Source organism: Panthera uncia (genome assembly GCF_023721935.1).
Source record: "Panthera uncia isolate 11264 chromosome B3 unlocalized genomic scaffold, Puncia_PCG_1.0 HiC_scaffold_1, whole genome shotgun sequence".
NCBI classification, from domain to species: Eukaryota; Metazoa; Chordata; class Mammalia; order Carnivora; family Felidae; genus Panthera; species Panthera uncia.
The window spans coordinates 124,842,957-124,856,051 of NW_026057582.1; the positions used below are offsets into that span (position 1 = coordinate 124,842,957).

General features: G+C 40.1%; 1 protein-coding gene across 2 annotated transcripts in view; it reads right to left on the reverse strand.

Moving 5' to 3' along the window:
* ASB7 (ankyrin repeat and SOCS box containing 7) overlaps positions 1 to 13,013 on the reverse strand; it is a 56,638-nt gene extending 43,625 nt beyond the window's left edge. Inside the window, exons 1-4 of one of the 2 annotated variants that reach the window (XM_049614009.1) lie at positions 12,510 to 13,009; positions 12,253 to 12,346; positions 4,877 to 4,998; positions 2,199 to 2,460 (exon numbers count right to left, since the gene is read on the reverse strand). In XM_049614009.1, the coding sequence (XP_049469966.1) occupies positions 2,199 to 2,409 (211 nt within the window). In that variant the 5' untranslated portion in view covers positions 2,410 to 2,460; positions 4,877 to 4,998; positions 12,253 to 12,346; positions 12,510 to 13,009. Of the gene's footprint in view, positions 1 to 2,198; positions 2,461 to 4,876; positions 4,999 to 12,252; positions 12,347 to 12,509 lie in introns of both variants that reach the window. The other variant, XM_049614010.1, reaches the window with a different exon arrangement.
* Between the last annotated feature and the right edge of the window lie 82 nt (positions 13,014 to 13,095).

Sequence of the window (13,095 nt, forward strand, 5' to 3'; positions counted from 1 at the left end):
CACACACACACACACACACACACACACACACACACACACACACACACCCACCCATGGCTACACAGAGGGGAGGGTGAGTGAGGACGCAGGGTTCAGAAAACTGTGGCCCACAGGCCAACTTTGGCCCACCATTTGTTTTCATGAAGTTTTATTTGCACACAGGCATACTTATTTGCTTCAAATTGTCTATGGCCACTTTCATGCTACCTACAAAGGCAGAGTGGAGTATTTATGACAGAGACAGTAGGGTCTGCAAAGCCTAAAATATTTCCTATCTGGTCTTTTACAGGAGTTTGCCAATCCCTTATTTAGAAAAAATCTTAAGTTGTACAGTTCAGCAGAAAACAACTGCAGGATACCATGGTCAGTACAATATCATTTTATGTTCTAAAACCACACACAACACAATATGACATATTTTCTGTAAGTATAAGTAACAATATGAGGAAATTATCCCAAACTCATACCTATGGTTACTTCTGAGAGGGGCAGGCAGAAAGGATTGGGAGTTGGGCAAAGGGGTCTTTGGCTTTATTTGTGATTCATTTGAAAACTGTTTTATTTAAGGAGACACAGTAATGTTACTTTGACTTTTTTTTCCCCTTTAGTTAATTGCTTAAAAGCAAGGCTGGCAGAAGCAGAAAGTAACAGGACTAGGTTGTCAACTCTTGGGGTCACCTGGGTGGCTCAGCTGACAGAGCGCCCAACTTCAGCTCAGGTCATGATCCCACAGTTCATGAGTTCAAGCCCCGTGTCAGGCTCTGTGCTGACAGCTCGAAGCTGGGAGCCTGGAGCCTGTTTCAGACTCTGTGTGTGTGTCTCTCTCTACCTCTCCCTGCTTGCTCGCTTGCACTCTGTCTCTCTCCCTCTCAAAAATAAACATTAAAAAAAAATGTCAACTCTGATCTTGGTAAGCACTGCCAGAATTTTTCAGATCCTATGGCTTTCAATTTCCCTGATCTTTCTCCTGTTCCTCTCCATATTTCCCCTTCATCAACATCAGGACTGAGGTTTCTAAAGAGGAAGGTGAACTGAGGGAAGAGCCAGGGTGGCAGGAGGGAGGGAGGACAGCTACACAGCAGGCATGGGACAGCGAATGGCTGGGCCGTCAACGATCCACCGTTTCAGGGATTTAGTTGCTGTTACAGAACCCCTGGGATGTGTGAAGACCCAGGGTCCCGGGCTTAGCATCGCCCTGCAATTAGTTCCCACTCACAGCCTCCATGTCCCTAGTTTCACGTAATTCGCACGACCTTCAAGAGAGCCCTGGGACTTCTCAAGTTTTCTGTACTTCAGGTGGGTTTACAAGGCTGACTCATCTCATAACATAGCACACCTTAAAACAAAACCAAATGGTTGTCAAAGAGCAATGCAGGCCCCGGAAGGGGCATGTGTGGAACCTGAGTCCCAAATAAGCTGCTTTACACCATATTTTACAAAGATAACATGGGTATGAATACAGAACACATCTAGCCCATCTTTGGAAAATTAAGAAATTCAACTGGGGAAAAAAGTAAACTAGTCTGGGATAATTATTAGTTCTTATTATTATGGAAATTGTTAACTATGGGAATGCACAGATTTTCAAAGCAAAAGCATAAAATGTCAGATGTCATTCCCAAATGTGTATATTTATACACAACAAGACCTCAGATAATCTATCTTCTAACCTACAAACTATGTACAGATCTGGAAAAGGCAGGAGCTCTAAAACAGTAATAAAAGATGCCATCCAAAAGTTTTTTTTTTTAAAGAGGTAACTTCAAAAGATAGGACTTCATTAAGGGCATGACACTTAAAGGGACCCCTCCTAGGTCTGTTTGCATGAGCAATTATCAAACGGGAAACTTGTGCAACTCTCTAATTGTGGGTACCACAACCACTTCTGCTTCCGAAACAGAAGCAGCCGGACAACATGGAGGGTTGCTTTTACTTGAAATGACCCAGGAAAATCTGGCTGTGTATAAATACAGTTACAGGCGGGGGAAGCACATTATATTCACCAAATTGCGCTTTAAACAATCTGGTTTTAAGCAAAACGCAGCACACCTACAACAAATCTTCACAAAGGAGAGAATGAGAAGGTGGGTATCAACCAAAGGGAAGCATTAAACATTATATACATGTGCACATATATTTAAACTAAATATAATTTAAGTTTCTCCTTGACAAAAAAGGTTTGCTTCCAGAAAACTCACCTCCATGTTCTAGAAATACTCGAACACATCTTTCCTTCCCTCTTGCTGCAGAGAAATGAAGAAGGGTCCAGCCATTAGCATCCCGGCCATTTGGAGAATAGCCTTGTTCTAACATCTTTCGTACTGTGTGAACATCCCCGGCAGCCACTGCAGCCTGAATCTGCAATTCTTCCTGGAGTTCAGGGTTCCTTCGACAATGGTGGTGTAACATCCTAGCTGAGTCCACTTTTTACCAAGGATTCATTAGGTCACAGGGAATAGCCTTTAAGGGCAAGTAGAATATGTGAAGTTTAGAATACTTGGCTCCTTGCAGTGTCTATTAAATAGCACAGAATTTTCCATTGTTAAATCATGTAAATCTTAGTCATGACAGTTCATCCTACTACAACTAATTAATATGCACCTCCTATAACCGGAACTTTGGTAGCTTCCCAAAGATTATAAAAGATTTCAAACAAAAAGCCAGGCATAATGCCTTAAGTTGCGGTTACAGGAAATTTCTTCTGTAGTCTTTTGAAAACTCAAAGCAAACATCCTATGAACATAGCAGCATTATTTTAGGTATAATGGAAGGTGATGCTGGGCAGTCAGAAAATGGGAGACAACAGAGTAGTCAGGTGAGTGCTCGTCTTAAGAGTTTGATTTCCCTGGGGCACTGTGGGGGGCGGAGGGGGGGGTGGGCGGTGGTGGACAGGGCTCAGTCGGTTAAGCATGTGACTTCCTCCACTCCATGACCATGAGGTCATGATCTCATGATCCCTGAGTTCGAGCCCCCCGTCAGGCTCTGTGCTGAGCTCAGAACCTGGAGCCTGCTTCAGATTCTGTACCTCCCTCTCTCTCTGCTTCTCCTCCACTCATGCTCTGTCTCTCTCTCTCTCTCTCTCTCTCTCTCTCTCTCTCTCAAAAATAAACAAACATCTTAAAAAAATTTTTAAAAAGAGTTAATTTCCCTAATGCATGCAGTTATAAACCATTCAAGGACTCGATCACAGATCAGTGAGTGAATGCAGGGTATCAAATGGTCAATTCATAGCCTATTAAGATTAAAGACTATGAGAAGCAGTTTAAAAAAAAAAATGAAAAACTTCAGATGAGTCCCCTAAAGTATTTCAATATTTTATTTTTAGCTCCAAAGGGTGAAAGGTTTGGGGGGGAAAGAAGTGCGTGGGGTAAAGTAAAATGCATAGAGAGTATGCATTTTCCTTTTGTTCGTTTCTTTCTATCCTCCCCACTTTGTTATTTGATGCATGATTTACCACCCCTCTTCTTCTGCCATGTTATCTTTTCTACTTTTCTAATTTCAGTTTTCTAAAAGTTTTACTCTAATTGGCAAAGTACCAAGATAACACAAAATATCTAAAAACTCTAAGAATCGGGGCACCTGGGTGGTTAGTCAGTTAAGCATCTGACTTTGGCTCAGGTCATGATCTCACGGTTCATGAGTTTGAGCCCCTGTTCGGGCTCTCTGCTGTCAGTGCAGAGCCCACTTCGGATCCTCAGTCTGCCCCCTCCCCTCTCAAAAACAAATTAATTAAAAAAAAAGAAAATGTAGAAAATCCAAGTGAGATTAAAAAAAAAAAAACAAAAACTGTAAGAATCGAAACACCACCACATGAAAAAAAATCATTTTAAAGAAAAAGTAGTGTCCTGGACTTCTGCACCCTCTAACAGGTCACAAAAGAGGTGTGCACTCAGGCTCAATATAAAATGAGATCTCCTTCATGCAAAGAGGAAAAAGTCCAAAGTGAATTGTGAAAAGTGGCCCTTACATGTGTGTACAAAAACTTTTTCAGTGGGTTTTTAAGCTTTACAGAAGCTTACAGAAGCTTAAACTAACACGCTTCTAAGAAGCCATTCCATCTGGGCTAATTTTAAGGAATAGATTAGACTCATCTCCTAATTAGGCGGCTTCCATTTCTAAAAATAAAAAATTATGTGATAAAGTCCTTTAAAGACATTTTGGTCTCCTATGTAGGTTAGACATCTTGGGATAATCTTGTTACCAATAATAATTTATCTTGCAAAACCTCTTGCTATAGATTGTGCAAAGGTAAACTTAAGCCTGACCTAGGTCAAATCATCACAGCTTAAGAATACAATCAAATGTCCTATGTTGTTTCATAAAGTGAAAATAGTTATTTCAAACTCGTATTCCTATTAAGTAATATAATTTAAAAATATCAGGCTACTATTACAAAGAGCTATCTCCTCAGAGAAAATTTGGAAATGAGAAATTTCCTAACAATTTGTCTCCTTAATAAACATGATTTTCCCCCTTATCCCTTTGCTTAATTACTTTTTCAATCAACACTATAAAACTAAGTCTCTCATCTTAAAAATGACCAAAAACCCTTTTGGAATAGGTTTCTGTGTATTTTTAGAGTTATAAGTAAAGACACTGAATACCACTGGAAGAAATTAATGAAAACTACTACTATATACTCAAAATCAGCTTTAACAGATTTTTTTTTTTTAAATGAGACCATTATCTTGGCTCTTAAATGAGGTCTACTATGTAAGATTCAAACAGTATAAAAAATAAACAAACAAAAACCTGGATTTTCTTTTAGCAAGTGTTGTGTTTAGTATATGTTAGCTGCTTTGAAGGGAAAAGCAAAAGCTATATGGATTTTCCTCCCCAGAACTGCACAGATGACCAATAACCTTCAGTCACTTACCTTGTGGAAGAATGTCCCTTCTTCTGATACGTGGATTGCCTAATAACCATTGTGCACATACAGCATTGTGAGGAGAAGGCTCAGAGTGTGTCCAGATTGCAGCGTGATTGAGCTTTCTTAACCTAAAAACAAATACCAATTATGGGAAGATTCCTAAAAATAATAAAAAATCAGAGATGCCTACACACTCTACCTTTCGATGAGCTTAAATTTTAGTGCTTTCTATCAAACTTCCAGAGCAGAGAAAGAACTCAGGTCAGTTCTTACATTACATTAATCTCCAAACTGGTACGGATATGGTGTATTTTCAGGATTTTTTTTTCTTAAAAGGGCAGTTTTTTGAAAAAGAGTAAATTAAAAAAAAAAATCACACATTTGAAATTCAGATGCAAGTACAGGTTCCTTTTATCTTATTTTTGCTCTATTCAGAATATATTTTCAGGCTTGCTTCATCTGAATTACTTTTTAACTGACACTGTTAGGCGTGTGCTCTTTTCTAAACAGGACAAAAATGAAAGTATGTGTTCATTCAATATAGTAGGTGGTCAGGGCCAAAATGGAATCTATGACAACCAAAAGGAGAGTATATCTTTAAATGCTGGTTCTTCATATGCCCTAAAAAGCATTATGTTAATCATTTTGAAATGGTTATTCCTTTATATATACATCAAACTGCGTAAAAGATTAACAACATCCTTGCCAGCTTCCCTATATGAATTCTGGAAAAATCCTCTCTACAATTGAAAGAAAAAAAGGATCTTTCTTCATATAGATTAAACCCTAGGTCTATGAACTCCATTAAGGTTAAGAGCACATGCTAAGTGACTTCCACACTTTATGCTCAAATCACTCTAGAAATTACTCACTGGGAGAACTACTACCCCACCCCATCCCAGTAGGGTAGGTATGCTAAGCCCTCCATCACTTAAACAGGAAAGGCTGGGCCACCTGAAAACCTGACAACCTGATGTACTATGGGGAAGAGTGGCAGTCCTAGGTGCCGCTGGCTGCACACCAGAATTTACAACCAATCCACATCAGTATATAGTCCACTTTGACCCTTTCCTTTTTCCAAGGCCAAAGACTTGGCCAGCACGCACTTGGAAACAATATTTAACTTAAAACGGACCACCATTTCTTAAAAAAATGAGTTAGAGAATTAGACATGATCAGAACAACTCCTACAAGGCAAGCTGCAAAAAATGCAGAACTATCCTTACAGAGATGCCCAATTCTAAAAGTGGGTGGGGCAGGAAATATACAATATGAGCCTGGAGCATCTCACTGTGCCAAAAAGGAAGTGCTCAAAGAGAAATGCAGTGATGGGGGAATGTCACAGGAACATGGGCCAACCACAAGAGCTCTTAGTAGCTAAGCTGGAACAACTTGAACAAGATAAATATAAGCGGTATGGATTCTAACCCAAAGTCTAGAATAAATACCAACAGGCCCATAATGCTCTGATTGAATAAATAAAGGATGGAGCAGAAACAAATCTCCTGTACAGAATTCCATATAATTGCATGGATCCCCCCTACTCAGGGACGTAGAGCATAACTCCCTTCTCCTCTAGTGTGGGCCATGTAGAGATTTCCTTCCCATGAGGACAGCATGGAAAAGGAGGGAAAGAACAACTTTACGGCAAGAAACCTGAAAAACACTGCCTCAGCCTGGTGATCGTGGTTAACAGGCAGCAGTGCCAAGTCACGTGACAAGCATGGAATGAGGAGAATGGCAATTTACCGTGGTGATCTTTCTCTCCAAAGCCCATAACCCCCCTAATCATGAGAAAAACACCACACAAATTCCAGCTGAGGGACATTCTACAAAATACCTGACCAGTGCTCCTCAAAATGTCAAAGCCATCAAAAACAAGGAAGTCTGTGGAATTGTCATGGCCAAGAAGAGCTTACAGAAACAAGAAGGCTAAATGTAATGTGGTATCCTAGATGAGATCCTGGAACAGAAAAAGCATATTAGGTAAAAGCTAAAGAAGTGTGAACACGATATGGATTTTAATTAATAATAATGCTCATTGTTGGTTCATTAATTGTGACAAATCCATCTATTAATATAAGCTGTTGGTGGCAACTGGGTGTGGAGTATATGGGAATTCTGTACTGTCTGTGCAATTTTTCTGTAAGTCTAAAACTATACTAAAATAAAAATTTGTTTAAAAAATGCAAACCGAGGTCTCCAATGATAAGCCTCCAGCATTTTCCACAAAGGAACAGGTGATTATTTTCCACATGAGCTACATCTACATTGCAAAAATCAATGGCACTGGCTGCCTTACTTCTAAGGGTGTCCTTGGTATCCCCTGCCTCCCAAGAGAAGCGGAGATAGCTCTCCATGGTTTCAAGCCTTTAGGAATCTTGTTCTTAGGCCTTCTATCTACCCATCGCCCCTTCCATGGAGGCAGAGGGGGTAAGTGGGGAGGAGGGCATGCAAAGTGGGGGTTGAGGGGAATATGAAATGGTACTGACTTATTAATAGTATCAAGAAAAGGCTTTGTGTTAAAGGATGAAGTGACTATTTCTCTGAACAAGAAAGATGCACAAACCACAATAACTTGCAATAATGCCGTATGGGCTACTTCAATCAGACAGATGAAAGTCCACGGAGCCCCTGACATGTGTTTGGCACACTGCTAGGCCTTGGCCACTGGTGTCGCCCCCTGGTAAAACTTTACTAGAGAGTTCTGCATACTTAAAATAAATTAGATACACCTAAAAATGTTAAGATCATGTTTCCCTTTTCTGACAATACCAAGTGCTATAAACAATAACTATAGGTTTAAACCAAAAGAGCACTTTAGATGCAATAGTTTTTACTGGAAAAAAAAACAAGACACACATACCATGCACACAGAGTCCTTTGTCAGCTGCATCCCTTAAATTATGAAAGGCAATGACTTAATTACCATTACCAAAACATCCTAATAGTCCAAAGCACCAGACAAGTAATTAATTTTTATCTTGGTGTTATTTTAGGAGAGTTTGCACTTAATAGAGTATAGCTATCCACATATGAATACATTAAAAAAAAAAAAGACCATTGAACTTAAAAAGTAAATATAATATCTAGTGCTAAACATGCTATTTAAAAAATCAGAGAGAAGTTGGGGTGCCTGGGTGGCTCAGTCAGTTAAGTGTCCGACTTTGGCTCAGGTCATGATCTCACAGTTCATAAGTTCAAGCCCCGCATCGGGCTCTCCACTGTCACTGCATAGCCCACTTCAGGTCCTCTGTCTCCCTCTCTCTCTGCCCCTCCCCTGTTCCTCTGCACGTGTTCTTTCTCTCTCTCAAAAATAAATACTAAAAAAAAAAAAAAAATCACAGAGAAGTCCAGACACAGGAAAATGGAGAAAAGTCTATATTCTCAAGGAGTGCACATTTGAAAATCTGATAGTTCATGAAGAAGTCACCTATAAAATAATAGAATATGGCCAAGGAGGCTATTTTCTAAAGAAATAAATGTACAGTGTAAGCTGTTTTTAAATTAATGACTCACAATGACTAAAATTCTGAGGGTATAATCTTAGAAATCCCATTCCAGGTTTCAGTCAGAAAAGACAAGAAACAAAAAACAAAAAACAAACCATGCAGACAAGACTTCAGAATTATGTATCAAAATGAGCCACTTCCCCAATGTCTATCATTTTTATATGAGGTTTTACTGCAGAATAGTGTGGTGAATTGTGTTGTTTAAATTTTACGAATCCATCTTTTCTAATCTACGTCAGGTCAAAAGGAAACAATGCAGGCCTCTGAGCTTTTACACTGTTGACCATACTAGAAAGTATACATTTAGGAATTAAAATTAACACTGAGGCACCTGGGTGGTTCGTTCAGTCGGTTGGGCATCTGACCTCAGCCCGGGTCATGATCTCACGGTTCGTGGGTTCAAGCCCCACATTGGGCTCTGTGCTGACAGCTCAGAGCCTGGAGCCTGCTTCGGATAATATGTCTCCCCCTTTTTCTCTCTGCCCCTTCCCACTTGCGCTGTCTCTCTCCCTCTCTCAAAAATAAGCATTTTAAAAGAATAAAAAATAAGATGTTAACACTAAATTCTATAAAGATGCCAAAGGAACTTCATTAAGTTAAAACTAAACTTCTTGCTTCACATAATTAAAAGAAGTTTATATTCACAGAACAGAGTGAAGAGTAAAATAACTATAATATAAAATATATTTAAGACCTGTCTAAAATTGTATAAAACTTTCACCAGATTTGCCACATGTCCCCGATTTCCTCTGGCATAAATGATTAGTCACTAATGGCTCTTTGCATATTATTTTCACTAAAAGTCCACATATTTTTGGATTAGGTGATACAAATTAGAACTGTGCTTTCAGATTTCACACCACTAGAAACAAGATAACAGCTTGCTACTCAAAAAAGGAAATAAGCATTTCTTTGTAGAACAGACAGAGATATACAGGCTGGTAAGAAAATAAAATCAGCAACTCCAAGGATATTGGCTCTGAGGAAAAAAAAAAAAAAAAAAACACCATTGGGTCACAAGTTCTAAGAGGGAAGACGGCTGCAGAAACACTGTAAGGCCCAAAGTGTACAACATGGCCGAGGTCTATGTTGACCAGCACTATTGATATGATCAAGAGCCTGGAACCCAAAATAAAGTAGAAGTGTTTTCTAGTATCACTCCTCATGGTTAGCATGGTGTTTATGTTCTAAAACAAGTAAGGGTATTCATATTTCCTCCAAATTACTGGGCCTCTGCGTAACACAAGGATGTGTTATCATGCACAACTTATCTATAATTCTCAAATGTTCCAGCAGAAAAACCAACCATTTTCATGGAATGTGAAGGAGGCAAGAAAGGAAATTGTATAATTCACTATGCAGACTCAACTCAAGGCTTAAATCACAAATGTTGTAAATGAGGAGGTCTTGTCAATATTATCATATTAACCCCTGTCCGGCTTTATCATCTTAGCAGCCTTACATCAGTACCTAGAAGGTTTGCAAAAAAAGAGACAATCATTCTCCGTAGGGAGTGTCTTCAGCTGAAAATGAAATAAAAGTCTGTAAGTCAGATATTAGGTAATATATAAACCTTATCTGACTTTAGGCTTTTTAGGAATAGTATGAACTTCTGTGTTACCAAAGTTAAACGTGAAGAAAATAGATATATATAGAATATTAAATAATCATGCATGGTATTACTTCAGGTATAAAGAATGTAAGTATAGAGCCACAGCATACTCTAAATGCATCACTGTAGATCTTCAGTTAAAATCAGTTATTCCCCCTATGTGACTATAAATCTATATTTGGTTATCAAATAAATCAGGCGCTTTCCATTTTTTTTTTTTCTCTAAAAACCTGTATACACGGCAATCGAATTAACACAAAGTTAACTACCAATCTGAAAAATATAAACTACCTAACTGTCCATGCTGGTAAATAATTACCCATATTAAACGTTTTAAATGTTCAGCATAATCTAGACCAAACACTCTCAATCATGCTAATACTAGGAATAGATGCCAACGATTTATATACATATTCCCTAATCAGAGAAAGGCAGTTAAAAGCTGAGAGGAGCAATGAAATATTATTTAAGCAATGAGAATGATCTGGCTGGCAACCAGAAGAAAGCAGTGTTCTCTCTGTAACTTACAAGCCTGACTCGCCACAGACCTGCTCCCTTACCATCTCAGGTGGTAACACCCCTTGCAAATGAAAACATGCTAGAGTCATATCTAAAGTAGAAAAAATATGTAAGTGAGAAGGCCTGAATAGAAAACACATCATTTGTCTTTACCTTAAAAACATATTCCAAATATGTTAGCATTTAAAAGACAAAATTCCTAAAGTAATCATTGGGCATCTCTCTGGAGATTTGCATATTTGCATAATGAAAATTGCCTTTAACTTTTATAGACTTCTGCCTAGCTTTTACTGAAGTGAAGTGGACCCTATATGCACATAAAGGCTGCCCTAAATGTTCACCATGGAACAGTCAGTGGTAGATACTGATTTTCAATTCCATTCAGTAGCATACACTCTCCCTTTGGAGTCCAGTACCAGGTCTCAAGAATATGCAAACCCTCAGAGCACTTAAAAGTATCTTTAGCAATGTCTTCACAATTAAAAGACTCAGGAAAGGCATACATTTCTTTTGGGGAAAGGCAGAAAGTCCAGTGGAACAGAGTAAATCAACGATTTCCTAACAACTTCTGCTATTTTAAGTACTTCTTTGTACCTGAAATTCCCTAAACAATCTGAGATATTAAAATAACTCTGAGATTAACAAGTCACTTTATACTCCTGTTATTGGATGTTAGAGAAGTCATTCACTTGACTAATTTGTGAATTAACTCTTATATAATTTCCCTGATCATATTCCCTCTTTAGGAATTACATGAATGTCCTAAACTTACCTTTGGTGTATTTTCCAGAAGCAGCAACAAAATACGACGACAGAAATGTGATCACATGAATTAGATGCTTAAATTTCAATCTAACAAATTATCTGTAAGGATTTTGAAATAAACCTTATCTATGAAGAGTGCAAGAATAAAGCCCTAGATTCTAAACACACCAAAACATCCCTTTGTTTTCAAATTCTTGAGTGTCAAATGATTAACAAAATATTGTATGAAGTTTTGTAAGTTCTTCTAGAAAATCTAAGGTGTCACAGATATTACTTATCGTTTTATAACAGTTTCAGAACCCATTCACATCTGTCAACAGAAACACATAAAAGCCAGAAGAGTTAGTTACAGGTATGTGCTTCAGGAGCAAATATTGCTTTCATACTATCCACACTATTAAGGTACACAGATTCACTTTTCACTAGCAGAAAAAGTCAAGTTATTTTCCAAAAGTCATAAATTTCAAGCCATTACCGCATCTTCCTCTACCAAACCCTTGTCCGTTAGTTAACTCAAAAGATTTTCTGACAGAGTTAGAGGAAAGGTGATAGGCAGACATAAGGGGAAAACAGAAAATTGTGGTTTAATTAAAAAGCAGAGTCATTCAGAATTAACAAGCAATTAACAAGGAATTGAGGAATTCCTCTGAGAGTAAGGTTTGGGGGGGGGGCTACAAAAAGGTCTCAAAGTCTCAGAGCAGGGTAAATGGTACAGTGTACAGAAAGATAATGCAAAAAAGAAAAAGAAAAAAAGAAAACACAATGTACAGAGAAGGGAAAATATGTTTCTGGGATAGAGAAGTTATTATTAATTAAAATCTTAAGGATCAGGCACCGGCAGAGTTTTGTTTTTGCTGGGAAACTGGGTGCCAGGAAAGACTTGCATTTCCAGGTAACCACGCTGAAAATAAAGCAATGCTTAATGAGATAGGGGCTAGAAATAAACAATGGGGTGGGGAGATCTGGCTTATTACCTTTATACAGGATGCTGGTCAGAGGCTCTCTGCTGCTTCTCTGGTGGGTGGCTTGACCCTTCCTGCTCTCTCGTCTCCTCTAGCCAGCTCAAACCTGGAAAGCAAAAACCAGTGAGTGGTGCAGTGACCCAGGGGCGAGGAGGAAGGGGCTCTGAGAAGGGGTAGCAAAAGGAAGAGTGATAAGGGCAGGCAGGAAGAAGCAGTGATTCTTCCTCCCCGCCAGTCCCCTTCCCCTCGGGGGAGGTAACTGACTTTACCTGTCTCCTCAGCTGCTGCTTCTCTTCCTCCTTTCAGCCTTCTCCACACTCACCAACTTCTCCATTGAACAAACATCCCAGGCAGGGCCGGACACGGGTGTTCCTGATCCTTCTTGATGCCTCACGGCCCCAGCCCGCCGAGCATCCAGACAGCCGAGCAGAATGGGGGCGACGGTCCTGACCGCCGGGCAGCCTCGGGGCAGGGGTGCAGGGAGGAAGTCCCGGCTCGGGTGGGGGGGGCAGTCCCGGTCTGAGGGCTCGGAGCAGGGGGCTGCCGCGCTCCGGGCCGGAGGCTCCCAGCTACCGGGGCACACGAGAGGTCTCGGGGCAGCGAGGTCCCGGGTCATACAGGGTCCGAAGTGCCAGCCGCAGGGGCTCCAGGCAGGGGGCTTTCGGGATGCACTTTGCACTGGGCCACCCCCACCCCCTCCCTCCAGCACTTTGGGGTCACTGGGATGGGACCAAGCCTTCAGCAGCCAATCAGCGGCCGCACTGGAGCCTGAGCCCGGAGCCGTAAACCAGGTCCGGGGTGGGTGGGGGTGGGGGGTGGGGGCGACTTGGTTGGTTGGTTGCTTCCTTCTCCCCT